Raw genomic sequence first — 27,570 nt, forward strand, 5'->3', positions numbered from 1 at the left:
GGTGTAAATGGACCTACTTTAGAAGAGCAAAGGTCTCTCCATATAGCGCTGCTTGCACTACAAAGTCTAACTTAGACTAGGAAATCCATTCAGCGTGCAGAGTACCCAAAGTGTAGTGAAGCTCAAATGGCTTAAAAATGACTGGCATTTACTCACTCTCAAGGGCACTTTCTGTACATTCCCTTAACTGCAGCCAAGAAGAGTCCAGGCCTCTGAAAGAAAGGTGTTTTGGAGCCAAAACGAAGTGAACAAAGGCTCTGGGTACCACAGAGAAGAATGAGGGAGAGACCTCACCTCAGAAATAAGAAAATCTTGAATTAGAACTTTTGTACTTTATATTTCTTACAGCACAGCCTCCTATTTTTTATCCTTGCCTGTCTAATAGTATACATGGTGCTTGGGGAATGTTAAGGATCTAACATCCATTTGAATGCAGCAGGGAGAGACAGTAGGTAGGTGGTCTTCTGATGGAACAAAAACTAGCCCATATCCTTGGTCTCCATAAAATTATTCAGTATTCATCTCATCATTGTTTCAGAACACCATCTGTAAAACACCAGTGACCATGCCCCCAGCAATTTATTGCACTGTGATTTCTAGTGAGGGTTTTGGTATTACTGCCACCAGCCTATGCTGTGTTATGTGCGTCTCATTTTCCTGTTACAGTCTACCTCTGGAATTTCATGTAGTGTCTGGTATCTGCAGGATGCTTATGGCAGAATGTTTCTACCTGGTATTTATGTCAGGTTCATCCTTTGGCATTACATCTTTTTCAGATTCGTTACGCTGGTGCTGCCGACAGTTCAGTTCAGTTTATCTTCTATCAGCCAATCATTCACCGATGGAGGGAAACTGATTTTTTTCCTTGTTCAGCATCCTGTGGAGGAGGTAATGAATTACCACTGTATTCCATAAGCAGTCATCTGCATAAAGGATCTGTCTCAACTCCTAGAGTTGGGATTTGGGCCTTTAATATGGGCAAAATTTGAACATGAGCATAGCTACATCTAAATGAGAGGAGGGATGTAGTAACAGTGGTGTTGCCTGTGGTTTTTTTAACAGCCTAGCAAATTTTGTACTTAGTGTCTGAAATATGCATGGCTGCATTTAATGCTATAGCTAGTAAACACAAGGACTTTCAGCCCTGGGCGTGATGGGATTTGGGCCTGTTTTGGCATCACAAAATGTCTCCCTTCTCCGTTCCACCATGCTCCCAATCAGTAATTTTACTCTTCGGAAATGAAGCTGTGTGAGAGTCTCGCTATCTAATAAATCCTGGCCTTTGGTTTCTTTTTCTCCTTTAGGCGCCTAAGTTTGTGTTTGACCATATTGATTATCTTTTGTTTCTTACTACATCTGATTTAAGACAGGAAAAGTCATGTTTCTTAAATGTCTGCTAGTTCCTGTTTAGCATTTTGAGGGTGTCTGAAGAAGATACCACTTACTAGGATACATGCAAGATTTTGCATTAAATTTTAGCCCACTTCTGACAGGCTGGGTCAGGGCAGATATTGTTTTACTGACGCTCATGAAATGCAGAAGTCATAAAAATCAGTGACTGCTCATCTTTTTCTTCAGTATTACCAATTTAAGTTCCATTAATGGCAAGAACGTGTATAAAAAGGGGAAAGAAAAGCTGCTTTTGCCAGCAAAAGGTAATAGTACATAACGATGTTACTGTGACTTAGTTTTGTGTGTGATGATTTTTCCTGGGAAATCAAGCAAATTTACTACTTTGACTTTCTACTTATTTTTTCCTACCTCTCATCTGGGCAATGGTAATTTAATGCGATACAAGAGGGAATAAATCTGTGCTGGTAAAGCTGTGAAAAAAAGTGTGACAGACCCTTTTGGAGAAGCCTTTCTTTTATGAAAGAGAGGGTGTGGGCACAGGCATTGCTCTTGTGATGGACCGTGGTAGGAGAGGTAGATAAAGAAAGATTCTTTCTAGCCGAAAGGCAGGATAAACATTTACATGTTAGAAGCTTGAAGTGTGAGAGATTTCATTCTCCACCACACACACAGAGGCAGGGCTTCTGATATCTAATGATGTGTCCTGCGTGGATCTGTGAATTCTCTGGACACGTTTTTTTGTGAACGTGGCCTTAGAAGATTAGTCCTAACATGTAATCATTTTTTTCCTGAGTCATGTGATTCAATTGTAATCCTATCAGGTCGGGACTCCCTTTTACTGTGTTAATATGCAGCATCTATTATGATGCTGTTAAGTATGTTAAGTACTAGCAACAGCTATGTGAATTCTGAATTATATGCTCCTGTGTCACTGCAATGTTCAAAAATTTCTGCTGCATAGATACTTTTGTTGGTTACCAGTATATATGCAGACTCTTCAAGCCTGCTGATCACATTTAGACATATTTTGTAGAGCTGGTGGTGAGTCAGTTCTGAAGATTTATAGGGCATCCAGTTCTTTTGTAAATTACTGTTTTAACCTGGGCTATAAAACAATGCTGTTATGTCCAAAGGTACTGATGTTTTCAGTAAGCTTTCTATAAAACCAGGACTTAAATGTATTCCAAAGAGAGAGAGGAAGAACAACAAATCCCATATTTTTTCTCCCATTGGCTATTGCAGGTTATCAACTGACATCTGCTGAATGTTTTGATCTGAGAAGCAACCGGGTAGTAGCTGATCAATACTGTCACTATTATCCTGAAAATATCAAGCCAAAGCCAAAACTTCAGGAGTGTAATCTGGATCCTTGTCCTGCAAGGTCAGTCAGTTCTAACTTTAAAAGAGACCAGGCTCTAAATGAGTAAAATAGAGTGGGTAAATATTCCTCGCACTATTTCTTATTCTGTAATTCAGCTTATAGTGTAATTTAGACTTTTTCTCATAATGAGGATGTACGGTGTGGAAAAGAGTTTATGCTTAGCCCCTGCATATTGCAAATAACTGGATTTGAAATGGTTGTTTCTTCCCTCCAGATTGCATTTTGCCTCATTAAGCATTATAAAGTTGAGAAAACAAGTTGCCCTTGATAACATCCCGTGATCAACACATGTCTCTTAAGTGTTAGTGAGATGGGAAAAATTTTCCTGGGGGGAAAAATGTTGCTGGAAAAATTGGTTGTCATCCCAACTAGAGGCCTTATTTTTATGATTTTTATGTTTTTCCCTTGATAAAAAGCTTACTTGCAATCATGGCACATTATAAAGATATGACACAGGAGTTTGTTCTAATTGTCAATAGCCTTTGACTTTGCATAGAAGATCCCTCTCTACTGCCCTGCCAAACGTTCTTCCTCAGAAGATTAAGGATAAAAACAGCAAGATCACAGAGCTAGATCTCCAGCATATCAGAGAAGGAGCAAATATAACCACAGAAAGGACCAGTCCTGTGTTTCACTGATTCCCCTGCACAGCAGCAGAAATCAGGCCATAGCCGCTCATAAATGAGAAACATTTATTTGAGTATTCTGAACCTCTTGAGCCTCTTATGTGGCCTTGCCAAAAAAAAAAGCTTTTGAGGGCAGCCCAGCAAGCATGCATAGAAAGGTGCCCTAAAGCCAATTTATTTACTTGTTCCTTTGCCTCTGGAGTGGTCTTGTGCCAAATTTGATCAAGCAAGTTCAAGTAAGTGTCACCTAAAAATTATTGTAGGCTTTCAGATTGCTCGAGAGCACCAGAGAAAAAGTTGTCCTAGCCAAGAGAAAAAGGATGGTTTAAGGAGCTATGGGACTATGTATCTCTTGCCAAGGGTAATCACTTTACAAACCAGGAGTACTGGCTTTAGGCTAGGTAAGCATTATCAGAGCAGAACAAAACAGTCCATGTTCGAGATGGTTTTCACCTCTTTAGCTTCTGAAAAGTTCTCATAATTGTTCTTTGACTATTTGTACCTGCAGCTAACACTCAAATTTCTAGAATGTAGAAGTGTATGGCAGTTTATATTTTGCTTTGCTCCACTAAATGCATCCAGTAAATACAATAAACAGAACATGTTTAATTGCTTTGGTTACTTAAATGTATTAACAATTGGGTTAGAAACTTTACTATAATAAAAATCTTGCATTTTTTCCTCAGTGATTTGCTCAAATCACAAAATCTGTTTCTTTGAATTTTTGTTTGCATATTTCAAAACAAAAGTCAGTGAAGCAGGGGCTAGGCGATCAAACAAGAGACATAAATATTAATGTCTCGGAGCCACAGATCACTGAAAAATGCAAGATGCAATGGATCCTGTCTTTTAGTTTCATCTCTCATGTTACCGATGAGAAAGAAGCTCTATGTAGCTGCTTTTTTTTTAGCCTAAGCTGTTTTCTTTTTTTAATACAGTTCTGGGTCAAATATGTAATTTGTCTCTGGAATTTATACTATGTATATTTTCCATATTTTCCCCAATGATTTTAAATGGCATATGCATAAATGTTAAGACAGATGGCTCCATGGCACATGGGAGGGAAGAGAGAAAAAAATAACTGCTGGACAGATGTCAGGAAGTAATTTCTGTTTTATATAAGACATAACAAGGCAAAGTTGTTGATATAAAGACCTTGAGGGGAGGGAGAGTCATTTAAAAGTACAGCTATGCTGTCCCAGGGTACAGGCAGTAACAGAAAGGGATTGGCTTTTTGGAAGTATCTTCACAGAAAGCCAAATAACAAATGATTACTTTCAAAAGTGTCTTTGTTAAAGAATACAAAAATCAACAACCCAGACACAAAACCAAAGGAAATCTGTGGTAACTTCTGGAATCTTTATATTTTCTTTTGGTCAGGAAAAGGGTAGGTGAAACAGAACAATAGTGGTTAGGAGCGTGAGGATGTCGTCTCAGCTGTGCAGTGTGTGTGCTGTGTGTGAGCTGCTCTGCTTCTCCAGTATAAAATGAAGATTATAATTTTTTCCTGACAAAACCGCTTTCAGTGAAGCATAGCTGATTAATGGTTGATGACTGTCCTTACTATATGACAGTGAATGCCACTAGAAATAATTGTACAAGAGCACACCAAGAGGAATTACTCCAGGAGTATTTACATCAAAATTTTTGGCAAAGGGCAAATATCAGCCTGAAAGAAAAGATAAAATGAATACCAGAAGTATAATGAGGGCCTGCAATTAGTTGCCTCTTTAGGCTTAGCGCATGGAAACTTTTTATCTATTTATTTCCCTCGTTCTGGCAATAGTTAGCAGTATTGTTGGCATTTTGAGTAGCAGAAGGACTGTTTGGACTGAATGAATGTGGAAAATGAATCAACTTTTTGCAAATGCAGTTTCTCACACATTCGCAGGAGAAGCAGTGTGTGGAAGGTTGCATGCTGAGTGTCTGGTCCAAATCTTCTAGCTGGCAAAATCTAACATTCAGATTTGAAGTATTAAATTAATTACAAATCTTTGAACTATCCAAAACTTCACAGGGTAGGGGTTTAGCGGGAGGATTTTAGCTGTCATCAGTACCCCCCTGCCTAATACCTTCTAATGAAAGGTGAATAGCATTTTTTTCTGCTTTGAGAAAAGAAGTCTGCTTAGACTTGACTTAACTGGATGTGCTAAGCACTTACATAGGACATCTGTGAGGCAATACAAACTGAACATACTATTCATGCTTTCATACTTTCATAATTCAAAGGCATTCCTCTAAAAACAATTTTTACAAACATATTGAAAGCTTTTTCTCCACCCATCATTGCATCTAGATTTCGTTTGGAGTTCTTCATTCCCAGCTGCACTGTTCTGTGTCCTCTATGAATCTCATCTATTTTTTATGCAATACCTTTCTCTGTAGTATATTACTGTGGGGTTCTCTGAGTCACAAAAGCTCTAGTGATGCTTTTACCAGATTTCAGTGCTATGTAAAGACTTCTAAGTGTATCTTCAGCAAAAGTTTTAACTTCACCCAGCAACCTTGTTTAAACTGTCTCGAAAACTAGCAAGCTTCTAACATGTGGGTTCTTTTTATCACTTTGCCAATAATGCCAGTTCAATCTACACTGGCAAAAATCCTGGAATTTGCCTAAAGCTTTATGTGCATGCCTGCCACCAGAAATGATGTTGGTTCCTATGGAAAGTTTTCAGAAAAATTCCCTAGTTCAAGCAAGGCTTTCAACACCCAGATACCTGAAAGAATTTGCAGACATGCATGGTTTATTGAGTCCTCCAGGAAAATTGCAATCCCTTCTTCCTCCCCATCAAAAATTTTCCTTTGGCGTTCTGGTATACTATCCGTTCTGGGTAATGGTGGAGGGAAACATGAGCAAAACAAAATTTAACATCAGATGAAATTGTCCCTTTTTTGTTGTTAATTTTTAGCTAATCTAACATCAGCGATGCAGTTCAGGTCAAAATGCACGAAAGACTGGTAGGATGGCATGGCTATTCAGAGTAATCCTGAGGACTGAGAACTCGCTTCACAGCAGGAGTTTTAAGTGATTTTAAAGTTCAATACACTTAGTGATATGAAAGTCAATACCATTTTCTGGGCCACAGTGCAAGATATGTGCATGATGAACTTGTGTACGTTTCATTCAAGAGAAAGTAGTTAGTAAATCTGTATAATTAAAATGACAACCTAGAAAATCTTAATTAGTAACAGAAGTCTCCTCACTTCATTTCAGCTGACCTGGGAAATTGCCCAATGCATACTTTTTAGCTTGTTATCAACTTCTTTAAAGGTATTAAAGTTGATAGAAATTATCAGACAAGTATCACAGTAGAGCTCTGTTTCTATTTTCACTACATGCTTTCTTGAAAGATGAATAGAATTAGAGTGGTGGTAAGAGTGCTGGTAAGTTTCTGAAAGATGGTCTTATTCACGCAGTAGCAGCCATAAATCTGCAGTGACGAGAGGGTCTTGGGACACAACGGCTCTTTTATTGTTATTGCCCTCCAGTGGGACATATGATAGATTTAAACTTTGTTTTGAATACTCTTTCCTGTAAAATATCCCATAGTTACTGCAGATGCTCAGCTTTTTTTACAACTGCGCAGCTTTTTGAATGGATGTAGGGCACTGGTCATTCTACCAGCCTTTCCTCATCTCTGCCTCAGGCAAATGGTCATTTTTGTGGCTTTGGTCGTATTTTACTTAAATTCTTAATTTGTTACAGGGTATTAAGAAAGGTTTTCTGCCTTGTGGCATTCTCTGAACCTTGGTTTCCTCTGATAGCCAGGATCTGATCTCAGTTTCCACAGCCAATTCCATCCATAGGAATGATCCTAAAAGCAGGAAGGATCATAAGCAAGAGTTAGCAATTCCATGGGGAGATGAAACAGTGGACTTCTTTAGTCATCAAAACCCAAGTGAAGGAAAGGCTTTTGCACCAGCGTGGCTGAAGCTGTGTGTGCTAGAAAAGTGAGACTGATATAAGTGAAAAGTATACTGCCTGCAGCTAAAAAAACTCAGTCAAGTCACATCAGTTGTTCCAGCTGTAAATTGGTGGAGGGTAATTTTTCTACAGTTCAGATGTGACGGAGGAGCTACTAAGGCTGTTGGAAGAATGAGCTAAAACAATGCATTGTGCATGAGAAAGGGGGAAGAAATTTGAAAGGTCAAAAAGAATCCAGAGCAGCAGGAAAGGAATCATCAGGGAATTTTTCAAGAAGGATGACTCAGAAATAGTCATATATTTGCATAGAAATGGCAGTACATATATCTGGAAATACTGGAAAAGTAGACAGAGACGGAGCTGATAGCAATGACATTCTGGTTGTTGTATCACAGAAAATCTGAGTTCAAGAACAGACTAAAGTTCAGCTGCAAACACTGCTAATGCTTGAAGAGGCAATTTTCTTCTCAAGACAAATAGGCAAGAACTAGAACAGTTGGGTAGGGCAAAAGGCATTTAAATTAAGTTAAAAAAATGATTTTATCAGAAGAGGTAGGGAGGATGGGCCAGGAAACATGAGTCAGAATGTTAAAAGATATGAACAGCTGAATAACTTCATCTTTAAAGGTATAATTTCTATTAAAGAAAGAGATAAAGCCAAAAAGGAGCTTTTGAGGTGCTTCAGATAATAGGCTGTAAGCTAGGAAAGTACATTTTCTACCGCAACGTGCATCAAATACAGATATTTTTCTGTCCAGAATGAAATTATAGGGAAGATAATGGCAGTCTATTTTTATTAAATCCTATACCAGACCAAAACTGTAGCCAGTAAGATGATGTGTCACCCAGATATTTCACTGTTGAGATTTGCAGTGGATATTCAGCTGTAAACATTTAGTACTAGAAAATAACAACAAGTTTTAGTCCTTGTATCCATCATTAGTTATCCAGACCACAATAAAATATTAAACTGAATGAAAATGGGAAACTTCTGTGTCTTCCTTTCTAATAAATTTTCAGAAACATTACAGCTATGCTACAGGAAGAGAGTAGTTTTACTACTTTAAACTTAGACCACTTATTTCAAGTCTTATAAATAAACAGTCAATCTAGCTCACTCGTTCACTATTTCAGATATGTTTCCTTAAAAAATTTACGTCTTCAGTTTCTGAGATTAATCTTTTAACAGTCTATAGTAATAAGTAAGCCATACATTTGCTAGACTTTGAAATCAGTACGCTAACAAAGTCAATGTCATTTACTATAAAGACGAGATATTGTCATGCTAAAGCTGTTTAAATGTATGAAGCTTTCTGGAGGCTGACACAGAAATATTACTTTCTCAATCTTTTGTGTTGGTTAAGGAGGTCATTACAGTACCCACTGACAGTCCATGACAGTCCATTTTGAAACATTTTAGATAGGAGACATGGGCTTTTACTGATTTGTAAAGCTCTATGAATATATAAAAGCACTAAATACAAAGTGCGTAATAGTTCTTCAAGTCAGATTCCATGCTGATGGAGTGTAAAGGGATACGTCATATGACTGTGTGTATTTCAGGATTAAGTATGATGATCCAAAAACCACAAATAGAATTCATACTGCTAGCGTAGTTTAGAATTAGGATGTCTCTGTATGCAGTAGTAGGCAATGTTACCTAGAAGTATACTGAAGGATCTGGGTATCTGTTTTTCAGGGCAGAAGGTGTTCTTGGAGTGAAAGGTGATAGATAATGTCACACAACGGTGTCTTCGTAAAGCTGTGTGAGATGAGAGTGCAGTATCACACGCTGTGTCATCCTGTCTTTGTGTCAGGATTTGCAGTCATAAATCGTAGACTTTCTCATAAGTACGTCCTCTGTTCAGTGATAACTATGGCTCTCTGGAGAATTCTGGCTCATATGTGTATGTCTTATGTGATGAACTTTTCCAGTCTTCTGAGCATTTTCTTTCAGTCAATGAATTAACTGTCCACAGCCAACTTAAGCTGTTTCAACTTTTTATTTATTATTATTATATTAGCCAATTGTTATTAGTGTCTTAGATGTACTTCATATCATTGCTTAGAAGACATAGTCTCTGCTCTGCAGGTTGTTTTTTCTCAGGTCACACAGATTTCAGTGAAGGCCTAAGCGTTTGCTGTGCAAGTCCTTGACAGGAAAGAGATTTAACAGCTCCAGCTACCTGGGACTGTGTGCAGCCATGCAGCCTACAGCACAACAAGTAGAACCACCCCCAAGGAAACAAAAAGAACAAAAGTGAAGGGTAAAGTGAAGTGAAGCCCAAAGGGTGCTAGTGGCCTATGGAGGCTGGGGATCAGGACTGCAGAGAGCAGGTGCCACTTTGAGGCCATACTTGGGTCCCACTGGAGATAAGCCATGAACAGCAAGAGTTGTGAAGAGCTAGTACATTGTCTGAGGGAGAGTCATCAGGGAGCTAACGGAGAAAGCTGGCCTAGATGATCAGTTGCAGTTAAGGGAGTAGTTTATGAAGGAAAAGGAACTACAAAGGAAGACAACAACAAAAGTTGCTGCGTGCACCAGTCCCGGAGGAATCAGAACATATGAAGAGACAGCAGACTGCCATGTGGCACACCTAACTCTGGCATCTGCAGTTCCCACTCCAGCTGAACGTATGCCTTGGAAGAGCAGTTGTGCTGAAGCTGCCAGCGTTCAGGAGGAAAACAAATCCATCTGCAGGGTGTATAAAACAGCTTGTTGATTTGAGAGACGTGAGAGATTTCGGACGCAAGAGAAAAAAAACTCTTCAAAATAATCTGCTTTGTGCCGCCTGCTCCTGCCAAAGCAGGTTTATTCTGGGTGTTGTGTGAATAAGTCGTTTGTTACTCCCGCAACAGCCAGGAATTTCAGTGTAGTAAGGGAATCGTTATTTGCCCTCTCCATTTAGCACATGATCTTACATCATCTTCTTTGCATTCTCTGAGCAATGTGCAGTGAACAAAGCCCAAATCCTGTATCTCCTCCATTCTTTTGTAAGATTATGATGGATTGATAGGCACATGGAATTTAAGTCTTTCTGATCAATTAGAAAGTACAAGATTAACCAGAGTCTTCTCAAAGTTGATTTTTAAATGATTCAGTTAGGTTTGCTTTTTTTTCTGTGGAAATCAAGTAGATTTTTGATAGTCAGAAATTTAATCGTTATTCATCACTAGCAAAAGTCAAAGTGAAATATTACCTGAAGTAAATACTTTCATTTTAAAAGAACATGCTGAGGATCTTGGGTTGAGGGGTCCTTTTTCTCTCCATATCGATAGGACTTACCTTTCTGGGGACCATTATCTTACTGTGGCAGAATCGGTCTTTGGCAGACTTTCACACATGTGCAAGGATGATATCAATAATTCCATGGAGCTTTGTACTGTTTACAGATATGCAATTTATGGATGCAAAATTCTTTGAGAGTCAGACCTTTCCAATGGCAATATTAATTTGGTCCCTTTTTAGTGCTTTGCAGATGTTATTTAATCTTGATAACAGTGTCTGGATATGGGTCAGTTATTTCCGTTGGAACGGCCTTGAATTTTCTGCATTCTAATACATGTAGCAGCAGCAGATCTTGGTTATGCATACCGACCTTGCTTATTAGAAAAGAAATATTTCTCACTTTCAGTGAAAAATAGGTTTTAAAATCTTTTCCTTTCCTAGGCAGTAGGAGCTTTTGTAATACAGTTATTTTATTTCTAAGCTAGGTATATTAATCCCTTTCACATCCCTTCCTCAGCAAGCTGATGAGATGGAAAGTGTGAACAGCTTTAGAGTAGAACTTCAGCATCCATGGTAGAAGAGTCAGGAAAAGAGCAGCTATTTCCAAAAGCATGAGCAAAAAAAGCCTCAAAAAAGTCCCCTTCTGACTTCTTCAAATATTACTGCAGAGTTTTTCAAACCTCTGCAGCCATTTGTCAGTCAAGCTAAGTCTGGAAAGTCTTGCTCACTGATCACACTCTAAGTGACCCATTTGTCTTCTTTTCAAAAGTTTGCCAGTACCAGAACTGTCTTTTTTGCATTTTTAGATTTTTGCAGAGACAGGCAGCTCTGTGTACATGCAGATATACACAGCCGAGCACAGGGCTTCTGTGACTGCAGAGGTTGCTAACCTGACTGGAAGCAGTCCTGTCCCCATCACACACCACTCTCATGGCTTCAGCATCTTCTAATGCATTAGCTGGAAAATTCCAGCATGTTGACCTAGCACTGACTCTTCACTCTGAAAACACAATGGGATCTATTATCTTATCATGGAAGAATTATGCACATAAAAATCCTGCTGACTGAAAGGAGAATAGATCCCTTTAGCCTAGGCATGACAGCACTCCTTTGAATGCTTAGAGCACTGTTCAGTGAACTGCATTGAGGATGGAGAATACTTTCTCCCTTCCCCCTCTTTTGCTTTTTCCTCCTTACAGAAACCCTCAACGGGACACCTTGCACCTCTCATCTGCACAAGGCCTCTCAACAGCCACCTTCATCCTTTTCAGCTGGTTTCCTCTGTCCATTGCATGAGTTGGGAGACACTTTTTTTTTTTAGTGTAATTGATATTAATCCTTTCCTGGTCTTTCCCTCTGCCCCCTTGAAGTTCTCTGTCACACAGTGGTGCTGTTGAAGGTGATATATAAGGTGCTCTGGGATCATCCGTTTGACACTAATCGACATGGCCGATAATTGGGAGAGTTATAGGGGGTTATTGGGGAGGGCTATAGGGGGTTATTCTGGGTCAGAATGCATCAAAACTAACCACCCACACTGTATGAAATCCCAGGCTAGCATTTTAGTGAGACCATGTGGTTGCCAATATGTTGAGTGATAGCCATTTCATCCATAACTGGCATACTACTCATTAAAAAATTACTAATTATGATCTTCACTATTGCCTGTTATAATTTTAGATGTTACATCCCGTAGTTGTTATAATAATAGCATCATATCAAGCCAAGCCAATTAGTCACTACAATGCCAAAGAAACATTTTCTGTCCAAGTCCTTTTCCAGTGGACCCCAAATGAAGAGACAGGCTCTGAAGATTAATGAAATTTGACTGCTTTAAGATGGTGAGACATGAATTGCAGATTTGAATTCTTGCGCTGGGATGACCTCAGTTTCTAATCCCAGCCCCTGTAAAAGCAGACGTTGCATCCAAAGGGCAGAAACAACCATCTTATAGTCTAAAAAAAGTTTTATCCAGAGCTCTCTGAAGTTGACAGAAGTTCTCTTATTGTTTTCAGTGACTCTAAAAGAGAAAATATTATGTGTAGGAAAGCTTATTTTTATGGAAGATAACCACTTTGTCAATTTAAATAATATTTGGGCAGTTCATTGGGATAGTTTGTAACAGGGGATTGCTTCTTAGTCAGACAGTATTATCATCATAAGTATTAACTGGTGATTTGTTCTTGAAATGACTTGCAAACAGTAGGATGGAAGCATATGTTTTATTTTAAAGGTATTAGCAGTTTAGGTAAAATGTCTTTGTTTGTTTCGTGAAGCTATGTGAAAAAAAAATTGTATAATGTAATCATCTAGTGTTTATTTTATTATGTGTACCTTCTACTCAGAGGGTTGGCATTATTGTTCCTAACAGTGATGGATACAAGCAGATCATGCCCTATGACCTCTACCATCCCCTTCCTCGGTACGTAAAACAATCAAGCAGCTGCTAGGATTAACAGGCATTTATTGCTTTTTCCCTCATCTCCACATTGCTGCTTTGCTCTAAAACAAGGCTAACACATGCTTCTTTTCTCTTGCACTAAACTGTCTTGCAGATTAACCCTGAGATGCTCAAGTGCTAACCTGTTGTTATAAATTCTGCTGGTGCAGAACCAAAATTATACCTTAGCTGCAGCAGTAATGCAGCTTCACTGAGTGCATAGTCCCTTTCTCTTTCTCTGCCTTTTTTCTCCCCCCTTTCTCTCTCTTGCCTTTCCTTCTCCCTCACTTCCCTCATGTCTGAGCAAGACCAAAACCTGAGACTTGTAATGAGCTGTTAGGGTCTTTCAGTCTGTCCAGTGGTGTTTCTCTTCTTACTCTACCCTATATGGCTTTGGATGTAGAATTCCAGACACTACCCTTCTGTTTTGTGCATTAGTTTCTCTTACAAACAAATCACATGCTTCTAAATCATGAGTTTTTGGTTTTAGAAAGTATTAGTGTTGAGGCCTGATCCTTGAAAACCCATGTTAACACCTTCCCCAGGTGCCTTACTCCTTTGGCTTCTCTTAAGAATTCAGAGATCTGGAGAAGGAATAGGATCAGGACCTGATGTGTGTTATTCATTATCTCACAATTAATGTCTTTAATGTAAGAGGATCCACTTGAGATTCTCATTGAAGTAACTATATGAGTAATTACTCAAACACCTGTGGATAAGACAGATGCTGATAAAAAATATTTGGAAGATGAAGGATAATAACCATTTGGCTTTGAAACACTGCCTGGATATGCATTGTGCTTTGTTTCCTTCTTCATTAATCTATTGTATCAATGAGTTTCATATGACCGAAAGAACCTTCCAGTTAATATGTTAATCTCATGTTGCTAAGGAAATGAGCTCTCTCAAACCATGGTGAGGCCTAATGCAGTGAGCTCTCTGTGTTTGAGTAAACAAGCACAGTGCATTCAGATTTGATACAGGATCTCCAGCCAAATCATGGACCCATCTCAAACTATGAGTAAGAAGACGAGGAAGAGAGCAACCTACTTGGCAAACATTGTGGCTGCTTTTCATCTTGGCACCTGCTATCTATTTTTCATGTCATTTGTATATATACATCAAGTAGATATGCTTAACTTCCGGTGATGTTCTGTTTATATTTTCTGTGGATTAGGTTTTTCTCTTCCTGTATAAATGCTTGGGTTATATACACAGTCGTTATCTCTTTAAATACTCATAAAATACACTCCTAAAATATACCCTTGCCTCTCGTTACTTGTTTCTGGAAAACTTTTCTTTCTCTATTTTTTATTAAAAAAAAAAGAACGCATACACACCTCCTAACCTCAACAATTAAAGCTCAGCTGATGAGGAATAGAGAAGCTAGAATATTAGTGTGGAATTTAAGAGTCTATCTTTGAGTTAACCAGATTTTATTTCAGTTATGTGCAGAGGGCATGTACACTGACAAAAGAGAAGGAGATGGAATCACAGAATCACAGAATGACTGAAGTGGGAAGGGACCTCTGGAGATCATCCAACCCCCTGCTCAGACTGGTTCACTTAGAGCACATTGCCCAGGATTTGGTCCTAACAGCTTCTGAATATCTCCAGGGAAGGAGACTCCACTACCTCTCTGAGCAACCCCGTCCAGTGCTCTGTCACGCTCACAGGAAAGAAGTTTTTCCTCTGGTTTAGGTGGAATTTCTGTCCGTTGCCTCTTGTCCTGTCGCTGGGCACCACGGAGAAGAGTCTGGCCCCGTCCTCTGGACACCCTCCCCTTCAGATTCTTGTACACGTTGATCAGATCTTCAATCTTCTCTTCTCCAGGCTGAACAGGCCCAGCTCTCGCAGCCTTTCTTCATAGGAGAGATGCTCCAGTCCCCTCATCATCTTTGTAGCCCTTCACTGGACTCGCTCCAGTAGCTTGGTATTTCTCTTGTAGTGGGCAGCCCAGAACTGGACGCAGTACTCCAGGTGAGGCCTCCCCAGGGCTGAGTAGAGGGGGAGGATTACCTCCCTTGACCTGATGCAGCCCAGGATACAGCCCAGCCTTCTTGGCCACAAGGGCACATTGCTGGCCCGTGTCCAACTTGTTGTCCACTAGCACCCTCAGGTCTGCAGAGCTGCTTTCCAGCAAGTCAGCCCCCAGCCTGGGCCATGGGGCTATTCCTCCCCAGGGTCAGGACGCGGCACTGCCCTTTGTTGAACTTTGTGAAGTCCTTCTCTGCCCAGCTCTCCACCCTCTCCATGTCCCTCCGAATGGCAGCACAGCCCCCTGGTATATCAGCCACTCATCCCAGTTTTGTATTATCAGCAAACTTGTCGAGGGTGCACTCTCTCCCTTCATCCAGGTCATCCAGGAGAACAATTCATCCAGGAGAACAATTGTAGATCAGAGTATGAATCAGCAGTGCTCAGCAGTGGAAGGACTGTATTTAAGCAAAAAGTATCCTGCACTGGCCAGTGGACAGAGGCTTTTTCACAGTTGAAGAAAATCCAAAATAAAGGATCAAAATGCCCTGAGGTATTTGGCTTCAGCAAAACTGAAAGCAAAAAAAAATACCATTCCTTGGAAATGATCAAAGGCCTGAGACTGATTCTCAAGCTAGTCTGGGTTACAGTCTCACCCTGTAACAGTCTCTTTACATCTGCTCTCCTAGGCACATTATTTTCCTTAAAAGACTCTTATCAGAAGCTCAGGCTGCAACTGCTGGCTGGGACCTCGGTCCACCTCTTTCTCTCTGTGGTTCCCCTGCTGCTGTGTCTCTTACTCCTCTCTGCCCACTCTCAGGTGTGCTTCTGTGAATCCATAAATGGAGCTCAGGTCTTCCTCTCTCACCCCAGAAGGGGAGAGGCAGCCATATATTCACCTCCAAACCTCATTGGTGGAGACAGCAGAAACAGCAGACCGTGAGGCTGGCACAAGACAGGGCCAGGTCAGGGGGATAAAAACTGTATTTCCTCTGGCCCTGCAGAATTTAAGCAAAAAATTCCAAACCAAATAAAAGCAAACTAAGCAGGCCCTGGCTGCGGTACCTGTTTGGTGAGTCTAGCTCCGAACACGAAGGACAGAGGGTAGTGAGAAACTTTCCAGAAGTGGAAAGGAAATCTGAGAAGGCGTCCTTGCAAGATTTTCCTAATGTGATGCTCTGCACTGAAACTTATCTCGAAGAGGAAAAGATAGGGGTCATTGGTTACAGTGCTTACTTAAGCGCACTCTTACAAATCCTGATTCTTGAAGTATTCCATTTCCTTTCACAAATTCTCAGTCAACGTTACACCCTTCGTACACCACAAGGAGCTATGACTTCTACTTTAAGAGCAGTGTGACAGAGAAACTTTTTACTTTCTTATCTTACACCAACATGAAAAGAGAGCACCAAATTGCTTGCCTAGGTTTAAGCTGCTTTATATTGCTGAGGTAGCATAAGGTGTCTAGAAACTTGTCACAAAGGCTTCAGGGGTTTCTAGACACGATACTTTTTATGCATGGGAAAAGCTAGCCGAGGCTGGTTTAGCAGTTCCTACTGTTAATATGTTCCAATGTGAAGTTTCTATATTTAGATTCATGGTAATTAGAAACCTTAGCTGCATGCTAGGAAGCTTGTTCACAAGAGTCACAAGTAACATATTTGAATGAAAGACATTGCTAGAAGTACCCATTTGTGACATCTGTAGCTTATGCAGAGTGCTTATTTGTTTTTGCATCATGGTGTAAAAATGGTTTCAGTTCTGCTTTGTGATGAGTTATATGATTAATTGGTGGCCTTTACCACCCATAAACAGCTATTAACATCTGCCATTTCACAATGAGTTTTATGGCACTCTCAACTATTAGCCAAGAATGTGTAGTACCTAGATGTACTGGAGCTGGTCAGAATCAGATAGGTGGATATGGAGAAAAATCAGAGGGAAAGATAAACATTATTCGTATTGCTTAATTTTTTTGTGATCCTGCTGGAATTGCTTAAAAAAAATAATTCTTTTACTAAGACTGAGAGAGAAAATCCTCACCTTTGGCTTTTTTTTCCCTCTTGCCTGAATGAGGAAAGAAGTAAGGAGGTTTCCATGAAATTGATTTTTTTCAATTCGAAAATGTCCACTACTTCAGACAAAAATTGTTGTCAAAAGAATATTTTCTTGAAATAAGAGATTTTTCAGATGTTTCCAAGTAGCTAGAAGATACATCATGACAGCAGTCTCATACTCTTTCTATGACAACAACCACTAAATAAGAGAGGAAATACCAATCTATATTTTATGCACATGCGCATGTACACATATAGAAGGATACATACATGGTTGTATATGCATCATTGTAAAAAAAATTCTCATAAGTATTCATGACTTGTCAGAGCATATGCATTGTTCTGTTGGTTTTTCATTACATTTTCTAATGGCACCTGTTGAGAAAAATTGTTTCTGAATTCCTCTCATGTCTCAATTGTAATCAAACAATGCCTGCATGGTTTCTCCGTCGGAGGCCATGTAGCCTATCAGTCATAGCCTCTTCTTCTCTTCTTGGAGAATTTCCTCCCATTTTTTTTTCTTATTCAGTTATGTCACCAGAAGGAAGGAGTACTATTTTCCACTATGTTTTAGCAAAAGAGACATCAGTTTCAGAGCACACTGAACTTCTAGCAATTTGGGACAAAGATGTCTCAGAGTGTGGCAAACTGTTGAAGACACGATAATCCCATTGATTAATTAGAAGGAATTAAGTTAAAAGTAATTAGAATTTCTATGGCAGTAGTCACTGGGTTAGTGAGAAAGAAGAGATTTCATATTACTAGTCTTTAACTTAAAGACAAGAGCCAACAGAATGCTTTGTTGTTACGGCCATTTATAAAAATATATGAATAACTTTTACTCAGATTAATCAGAAAAAAACTCCTTTAGATAACGGGTTATGCAACTGAGGGTAGGGGGAGGTGTGGGGGTTGAGGAGGAATTGTTTTTCTGAAGCCTTCGCTCTGTTTTGTTTTGTTCCCAGCTGGGAAAGTACACCCTGGACTGCCTGTTCGTCATCCTGTGGAGGGGGTATTCAAAGCCGCAGTGTCTCATGTGTGGAGGAAGATATTCAAGGGCATATCAGCCCCGTGGAAGAGTGGAAATGCATGTACACTCCCAAGATGCCTGTTGTCCAGCCTTGCAATATATTTGACTGCCCAAAGTGGCTCGCTCAGGAGTGGTCTCCGGTAATCAGTTTAGCTTTGTTGATTTTGTATTTAATGCATTAAGAATACATCTTAAATTCAGAGAATAATGCCAATAGTTTAATGAGCCTGCCAATGTAGAAACGTTATCTGTAGCTCAGTTTTCCTTCCTCGTTATTATGACCTCTGTTTTAAATGATTTTATTTGTCTAACTACAAAGTAAATATTCAGGATTAATATTAATAGGATTAACAAGATTAAAGAGAATGATGGAAAAACAATTCAAATCTGTCGTGTTAATTACTGATCCTCTAGAAACAATAAACTGGGAACATAAATGAAATGCACAAACAAAAGGAATAAGTTGTTCACGGGCATGTAACTGTATATCTTTATTACATCTCTTCAGCCATAAATGGAATATCATGAATTACTGAGAATTGGCTAGGCATGTATAAAGCCAGAACTGACTTTTCTTTCGATGCTTTTTGTCTCTGCTAGCTTATCTGTTCCTGACTATGTTTTTTTGTGTGTGTGTGTGAAAGTAGATGTCTGGTAGCAAAGTACTGTAATTTTGTTCATAAAGACTTGATCCTGAACCTAGTTTCTCACCACCTCAGTTTCTCAACAAGTAAAATCATTTTAAAAAAAAAAAAAGATAGCTCACCCACAGCTGAGGTGTTCTTATTGATTGCAAAGTGTTTAATGATTTCTAGATGAAAGCTGCTATCTAAGAGCAAAGTGACTTTGGTAGTATCCCTGGCTTTCCATACTTGCTGGTAGTTTTGATTCCCTCCCATCCAAGCATTTCTGAAACTTTCTGAACAGGGGAAAAAGTGATGTACCTTACCAAAAATAAATGGGTGGGGGAAAAAAGAAAGAAAGTGTCTGAAGGAAGAAAGCCCAAATATTTTCCGTTTTGTTTGGTGCCACATTCCAAAATAGCTGAATGTCACCCCTGTTAACCCATAAGCCCCAGTACTTTGTACAAGCAGAGCAGAGTGGCTCTAGGTGAAACTGAGAAGGTGTTACTGAGCATGTTCAATATGGGACAGATGACTACCACCCAAGCAGCTAATGCTGAGGGAGTGGCACTACGAGAGAAATGCAACAGCAAAATGTCCAAACCAAACAAATACGCAAAGCGAAAAGGCAAAAATATGTGTCAGTTTTATACCTTACCCAAAACTACGTAATATTATGAATGATTTGTGATCAGGGTCAGGTGTTTCTGCATCTTGTTTTGTCTCACAACGTTCACATATTTCTGTTGCATATACCCTTTTTATTTTCCACTTGTGACATAATGTGCTCGTTCCTTCTTTTTTTTTCTTTCAGTGCACTGTGACCTGTGGACAGGGGCTCAGATACCGTGTGGTTCTTTGCATTGATCACAGGGGGATGCATACAGGAGGTTGTAGCCCTAAAACAAAGCCACATATAAAAGAAGAATGCATCATACCCACTCCTTGCTACAAACCTAAAGGTAATGAGATAGAAGGAGTATCAGAAATTTTTGTTTATTAGCACTGTTTCCATGCTCACTGAATTCTGAATTTGTACCTTTAAGGCCTGCCATTCCTTTCCCAGTTTGCCTGTTAGCAAGACAGAGTGAATGCTAGCCCTTTCCTCTTTTTTATCAACACTAGGATTTAAACTGTTAATCTGTGATCCAGCAGTCTAAGCGATGTCTAAATTTGACTTTCGTGTAAGCAGGTTTAACCTCATTGACTAAATCTGGCCCATTTTTCTAAAATAATTTAATGTATAGCTAATATTTATTGTAGGTAAATGTAACTATAGGTTTAAAGAGCCTGCTCACAAGCTGGAGGCTTGAAATAAGTCAAGCACTGTAACCCAGCAAGTTCTTCCCTGCAAGGCTGCAAAGTTTGTCAGACTTTCAGACTTGAAGCAGTTTATAATAAGAAGTACTCATCTTGGATACAGAATTGAACGTTTCTTGACTTAGACCTCAGGCAGAGGTTAACATTGTGGTAAAAATATCCTACATTTTGCTGAGAGAAGGAGAAAACAGTTTTGCAGCATTTCTGCATGGCTCCTATTTGGAGTTTCTCGTAGGGTAGGAATGTTAGAAAAGGTCCTGAAGAGTGGATTAATGGGCAGAGACCAGTTGCAGCAATCAGAGGTATCGATGTTTCTGTTATCACTTGGTTCCATGGGTGTAAGTGCGTGTATGTTTGTGGGCATATATATCTGTGTGGATATAACTTCTGTTACTTAAAAGTTAACTAATTTATGGAAATTTCTGGGCTACAATAATGCGGGTGACTGTAGTTTCTCCACACTGGAGACTTGAAACTCATCATAAGAAGAACTTAATGCCTTTTTGCGAAAAAGAATCACTATGCATATTAATGGTATTGCATTAATGGATGTATATTAATAGTATTTATTATGACATCCAATAAAATAAGAGTAACTTGTGACCTCTTGCTGATTCAAGACAGAAAAGTCAAATTTGGAATTTTATTTTCTGTACTCAGAATGATGAACAAATTTGCCAAGTTTAAAGATTCCAGTTAATCTGGAACATGAGAATTCACCGTACATGCCAGCTACCAGAGTAGTGAAACCCAGACACTTGGCCTCTGGGGAGTAATGGGTATGTTTACACTGTATATTGCCAGCATGAGCTCACTGCATCCATGTTCTGAGCTGAAAAAAGCCGGATGGATGTGTTAGCATGATTCTGAGCCTCTTCCGCACATTTAGTGGGCTTGGGCTCAGTCAGTCTGCTGCATTTATGGGGCTTTATTTGTTTACTGTGTTCAGAGCACAGATACAGCAAGCTGCTGTCTGCCTGCTGTATATAGTGTGAGCATAATGCAGTAAGACATCAAAAATGAGGTAGTAGTGCAAACCACCTACAACTGGCTTCTGCCAAGGAAACTCAAGAAGGTTGCAAGATCATCTGAGAGCACTTTATTTGTCTGCATCTGTCAAGAAACCTCTTCCAATAGGACTTATCTGGGAGCAAAGTTAGTGGCTGTTTGTTGGAAGCAGATTCTTGCAATGGTAGCTTTACCCTGGTTAAGTTCTTATACTGCCCTTAGCTGTAAATATGCCATTCACTTCTGACTGTAGATGCCTATTTCTTTCTTCCATCTTCTCCGAAGTTGCACATGACACACACTGTCTTTCTTGGATTAGTTTTTTGTTTAGTTTTACTCCTCGGTTTGGCTCTGCAGTTCTCTCACAGCTCTCCCTCTATAAAGCAAGGGATAATATTCGAAGACACATGTACCTGCATGGCTGGCTGAATCATGCTTTCAGTGAGGAATTGGACCAGATGACCTCCAGAGGTCTCTTCCAATTCAAATTATTCTGATTCTATGCTGGAAGGTTGTCCTTCTAGTTGCTGACTCTGACATCATAAATTAAAGGCAGGAAAGTATCTCTCTTCTGTTCAACATTTTAATGTAGCCTGCAGTTTCATTATGGAGCTGAATTACCATAAAGCAAATTACCAGTGGTCCTAGCTGACGGAAGTAGCAAGACAAGAATACAGAAAACCCCTTTCTTTTAATACACTATGCTAAACAAAAACAACATGAAATACCTGCTGTCATTTACTTCAGTTTTACTTTGTTTGAGCACTGAGGCACTTAATCTTACACCAATAATGGGAAAATATAGGACGTCCCTGGATTAAGTAATGACTTTTGATTTTAAAAGGGGATGTGTATTCATCTAATGCAACTTCCTACATAGCATAGCACTTAAGTTATTTTCCCTGGAACTGTCTTACAAAAGGAGAGATTTTCCATTAATCTGTAAAATTAAAATTTCTTCTTTAGTTTGTGTTAGGATTTTTTTTTTGTCAAAGAACACTGCACAACATTAACAGTTCTAATCCTCCAATTTATTTTAGAGTGTAGATGATGACAATTGACTTTACCTGTGTTTCTTGTTGAACATGCACCTCTGAAAAAGAAAAGTTATTTTAAAAGTTACATAGCAACCTCACAGGAGACCTTTTGCTTGTTACAACTATTTACATCTAAGGAAAAAGTAGTAAGATCTGGCTTTCCAAAACTCATAAAATAAGCTGCAGGGCATATAAATAGAAACATCTCCTACATATTTTGGATAACAAATGCTGTAAAATATAGATTAAACTAAGAGCTGTACTGGCAAATATTCATTCTTAAATGGCACTAACAAATATGTCAGAGTAAGAACTTGGCAAGCTATTTCTGGGAGAGAGGCGTTGTAACTATATTACTGTTCCTTTCTCTCCTAGCTAATAACTTACTCCAAGGAAATTTGCTTGATTGAAGTTGCAGTAGCTGTCAAATCAAGTTGCAAGCTATGATTCTTCTATGGTATTACTGACATTCTGGAAAGTTTTTGTGCTTATATAAAATGTTCAGTATTGTGCACGACACAGGTACAGAAAATTCTCAGTTGTTTTTGAATGTCATTAATCTACTCCCATTGACTAGTATAAATCTATGCACAGCCTAAACCTAAAAGGCTTAGGTGGGTTCTGAGTGGCAAATAGGCCTGGCCCTGATTCTCCTCAGTGGTCTGAGTTTCACTGTGTTTTATTCATTTTTTTCCCCGATGCTGGCCCAGAATTTTCTGTTGAATTGCAGAGCTCATTCTGGAATTTTAGTGCCAGATTTGCTCACTCTTTTATATGCCTGTAGAGCTAAAACAGCTTCACTGCCTTCAGCTCCAGTACTCCATCCACACTGACACGGCGTGTAAGCGGAATTTGGCTCACAAAATGAAATGCCTCTGCACTCCCCAGAAAAGAGCAACTCATTATGTTCTTTGCATATCCTGGGGGGGGGGGGGGGGGGGGGAAGCATTTCTACTGTTTTCCATCAGAAATGACAGAAAAAGTATTCAGCTCATTTTTTAAATCCACAGGGCTGATGAACTGATAAGCTTAAGGTTGAAAAGTATAACTGAGCCATTTTATTAGAGTTTCTCTGTTTTATGTGGTATCACTCATGAAATCAAGATTTTCTTCATTTTTGCAATCCATCAAAAACAAGTTTAATGTCTCTTCTGAAGCTCTAAAATTTAAGGGTAACCACAGGGTTTTTATACCTTTTGCCATTGCAGTGTGCAGTGGAGGGCCATTACACTTTCAAGTTTCCCTTTGAAAAACAGTTACCAAAGTGACTACTTCTGTAGCCCAGTTGGATATTCTACAAAGTTACTTAATATGCCTTTCTAGTATTAGAATACCGTGGCCTTTCTAGCTGTAGCAATAAACTATCTAGCCTTATAACTTTATAAACTCTATAATCCAGGCAATAACAGAGTTTCTTTCTCTCTCTCCTGCTCCCTTTTCTCTTTTTGTGCTCAGCCTGCATATGAATGGACACAGATGTACATTACAGGTCTATGCAGTGAGAGAAAGGAGGCTGACATATATATCAGTGTTATTGCATGGTTTCTGTTTTCATGTGCTTGTATATATTCCATAGAGAAACTTCCAGTGGAAGCAAAGTTGCCATGGTATAAGCAGGCTCAAGAGCTGGAAGAAGGAGCAGTGGTGTCTGAAGAACCATCGTAAGTCTTAAACATTTGATCAAAACAGGCTGCTATAACATGGGGATGTGAGGCTTGTGCTGAACTAACACGGTGTCTTGAAATTGTATTTGGCTTTCGTTAGAGTATAAGGGCCAAATCTGTGGAAGTCAGTTTGTTTAAGTGATGGTTGTGCCAGGCTCAGGTATGGAGAAACTGAGTTCAAGAGGACAAATGCAGACTGAATTTGAACAAATAGATGCATATTTTATTTCAGCTCACTTATAATAATGTTGTAGTGAGAGTCTGTCTAAGGTAGTTATATGATCCACATTGCCGCTGTATCTGAGCAGCTCTGCATCTTTTCTTACTCTCACAGCAGTCATATGTAGTAAGAGGTAAAATATAGGGCAGCCAGCAAGGATTTCCCATCCCCATCCCCCTCAAAGAATAGTATAATAATAGCAAATGAAACAAATTACTTTTAACAGAAAATAAACTAGAAGCCTCAGCCCTGTGGTTTAGATTGCTTTATCATCACTTACCTTATTGTTTCTAACCGCGTAATGGTCTTTGCCCAATCACCTCTGCAAGATTGATTTCAGTCAGCGTCTTGTTCCCCCACTAGTGTCTCTTCATTCTGCTGCAGACCCATTTGGATGGCAGTGGCCTACGTATAGACATTATCAGTCATATTAGGGCTACCTGAAATGAAGGAACTTGCATATTTCATTGCAAATACAGCTGTGTATTAAACTAACAAACATTATTCTTTATGCAATAGAATTGGAATTTTGGCGTGGTTAATCTGAACTGAAGTAGTTTGGAATTGGAACATTGGAACAAAAGAGATATATAAAAGCATCCTCAAGTTAACAATAATTTTTAATTCCTCTCCCATTATATATATGTATTTATACCTAAATACATATATACACATGCATACAAATATACATATACTTACATACACACGTGTTCGTATGTGTATATATATATTAGTAGCAGGTATAGCACATAGTACAATGGGATGTGTTACTCTTTTCGGAGTCCTACAGACTTCACAAATTCATTCACTCACAGGCAAAGTCTAGAAAATCTTATGATTCTGAAACTATTCATTTTTCATTTGTTAAGTGCAATATTTTTTCTTGAGACTTCTAACACACTATATTAAGCCACTTATCTGAATGTGCATTTGGCAAACTATAATTGACCCCGGAGGCGTAAAGAATATGAGGTATATCAAAAGGAGTTACACTAAAATAATGGTCATGTATGGAAAGGCAGCCTGCATTTTGGCTGAAATCAGGGAAAAAACAGGAATTTTGTAGAATGACAAAATACTTAAGATGGTTTTTGTTAATGAATGTTGACATTGCTATAGAAAAAGAGTATAGTAATGTATATATTACTGTATGTAGCCGTAAATATTAGCAGCAAAGGATTCATAGAGGACAGGGTCCCTTAAGAAACAAAGAGAAGCTGCAGAGAATGCTGAAGAAGTTTTTTATCTCATGAAATGTATTTTATTAAAGTATTCTAGAAAACCCATGAGTATATTATTCATGATATTAAAGCATACTTTGAGTGATATAAAAGTAAAAGAGCTTAGGTATTTTAGAATATCTAAACAGCAGCTGTGACACCTCCTCAGTTAACAGTCTTATCACTGTGTTGAAATAAAGGCCTCATTCTGCCTCTTTATTCAGACATCCTTATCCATTTACCCCATTTTATTCAGACCCCCTTATCTATTTGCCCCACCTTAGGCAAGCACTTTGGTCATACCAGTGGAATACTAATACAGTTAGGGCACTATCCGCACTATCCCGGCGAAGTTCATTCTGTCATGGGGTGACGTTTTCTACTTTTTTTTCCTCCTTGCCAGGCTCAACCCTGGGAGCATGAATTTTAAGTTCGTGTGAAATGAACTCAGTGTTAAATTAAGTTCAGCTATCAGTTTTTATGCATGATGACTAATAGCTAAAACAAAAGGCTAAAAAGTCAGGGTCTTTGTTCAAACTCTTCCAAAGCTTGGAGCTATCCAGGTCTTAGGCTGATTTGGAATCACTTCTAGTGATAATGCCTGAGCCAGAAGCGGTAAATAAAAACTTAAAAAAAAAGTGCCGAAAGGCTATCAATGCAATACCCACCTCTAAGCAGTAACAGCCATATGTATATTGTCCAGGGAATATCTAATCTTTTAATAGCAACATTGAGTAGTGAACTTCCATACACAATCTATTTCAGTGTCTCACTACTAACATTTTTTGTTAATGTCTAAACTGCATCACAAACTAATATTAGGTCTTGGTAGAAACAGTTAGATTGATAATTGACAGAACTATCTATTATGACGTAAAAGACAGAGAGAAAACCTTCAGAACTCACCAAGATGCAATCAACAAACAGTTTTGTTACCAGTTTTAGAGCATCACGTGTTCTTCTTCAGCTATTTAAGAGTTACAAACACACCAGTTCGTTGAAAAGTAATGTATATTATGTGATAATGGATCTTCTAGGTTGTATTTCTTTAGCTACACGAGGTAGCACCCCCTAGCTCACCGTACCCATATATGTTATGCTGTCACCCACATATTTTGCCTGACGATGGTCAGTCTGGATGATAGGTGCGTGGCTAATTTAAGGGTCAGAACTGGTGAGTGTTTTCAGATGTTGGATCAAGTACTAGCTGGTATAAGTGTGTGTGATCCTGCCAATTTTTATGCCAGTGGTGATTTTGAATCTCTAGAGCGTGACCATCTACTTCTTACTGTTTATCTTCCTAAGTATATACTTCTTTTATAGTGTATTACTTATCTGTAAATATTTTCAGAAAAAGTATCAGACTTTGTAAAAATCATATTTAAATGCTTGTTTTCCCTCCTCTCGCATGGCTCTTCTTTTCTCTAATTCACTAGTTTGCAGCTGGCTGAGCAAGGTTTCAGGAGGGAATTGCGCTCAGGGAGCAAGATGTTTTCTTTGAAACCCCACTTACCAGCTCAGCAGGGCAGGACAGGCTAGTTGCCCGGGAGGAGGGGAAAAGAAGTGGAACAGAGGCAAAAGGGAGACAGTCGTAAAGCTGGAGGTCCTTCTGCTTATTGGAGGGCCTCCTATAGTATGGTAAGCTATTTGTTGAAGAGGCAGTGTTGTGTTGTTCAGTGTTTGCTTGAATATGACGCAAGATGCTGGAAATTTCTTCAGAGAAGCTATGCTTACGTGATTTTCTTCATCACTCTGTATTGATGCAACATTTACTTATTTTATGGCTGCACACAAGCAATTGTCAGTAAGGATTCATTTTTGATACTTTGTCTGATACCCTTGCAGAGCTGTCTTAAGCCATCAAATCATTGCCTCCACTCTCTTCTGCAAACAGTTTCATTCTTCACAGCTGGTAGATGAGACTTTTTTCCCTTGCACTGTCAAGCTTTCTTCCTTATCATTCTTTGGATCAGCAGTCCCCATCTACAAGCAACTCTTTGTCCTTTGTTTACTTTTGATCAGATGTCTAAAAGCCAAAGCTAAATATTCTTGCCAAATTTCTGGAACATATTGAGATCCCATATTTGTGAATATCTAGTCTTGTGACTTTTGTAACTTTCTATTGATTGAGATTTTTGGTACGAAATTGCATACTGTGAGTTATGAACTTAAACATTTTTGTCACATTGTCCATCTACCTGCAATTTATAATCATAATAATTTATAATCTCTAATATGTGGTGCAAGGACAGCAATTGCCTCGTGTTTATTTCATCTGCATCTAGTGCTGTCCATTATTTATTTCTTAAGGAATTTCCAAAGGAAGCAAGTCTGAAGGTTTAATTTTGTCTGTATATGTCTGTCTGTCAGTTGCCTTCCTCTCCCCTCAGTAATTTCTGAATTTATTGTTATTAACTGAATTTGTCAGAGGAATAAAGTTGTCACTGAGAACTTTACCCA

The 27,570-nt window shown here is 39.0% G+C and overlaps 1 protein-coding gene across 4 annotated transcripts in view; it reads left to right on the top strand.

Moving 5' to 3' along the window:
• The window catches only part of ADAMTSL1 (ADAMTS like 1), a 198,116-nt gene that overhangs the window by 78,745 nt on the left and 91,801 nt on the right, over positions 1 to 27,570 (top strand). For 2 of the 4 annotated variants that reach the window (XM_009677001.2, XM_009677003.2), the window contains exons 8-13: positions 777 to 888; positions 2,596 to 2,734; positions 12,886 to 12,936; positions 17,954 to 18,158; positions 19,456 to 19,603; positions 23,583 to 23,667. In XM_009677001.2, coding sequence (XP_009675296.1) covers positions 777 to 888; positions 2,596 to 2,734; positions 12,886 to 12,936; positions 17,954 to 18,158; positions 19,456 to 19,603; positions 23,583 to 23,667 — 740 coding nt within the window. The remainder of the gene's footprint in view (positions 1 to 776; positions 889 to 2,595; positions 2,735 to 12,885; positions 12,937 to 17,953; positions 18,159 to 19,455; positions 19,604 to 23,582; positions 23,668 to 27,570) is intronic. The other 2 variants (XM_009677004.2, XM_009677005.2) reach the window with 1 other exon arrangement.

Source organism: Struthio camelus, chromosome Z (genome assembly GCF_040807025.1).
Source record: "Struthio camelus isolate bStrCam1 chromosome Z, bStrCam1.hap1, whole genome shotgun sequence".
Classification (NCBI taxonomy): Eukaryota; Metazoa; Chordata; class Aves; order Struthioniformes; family Struthionidae; genus Struthio; species Struthio camelus.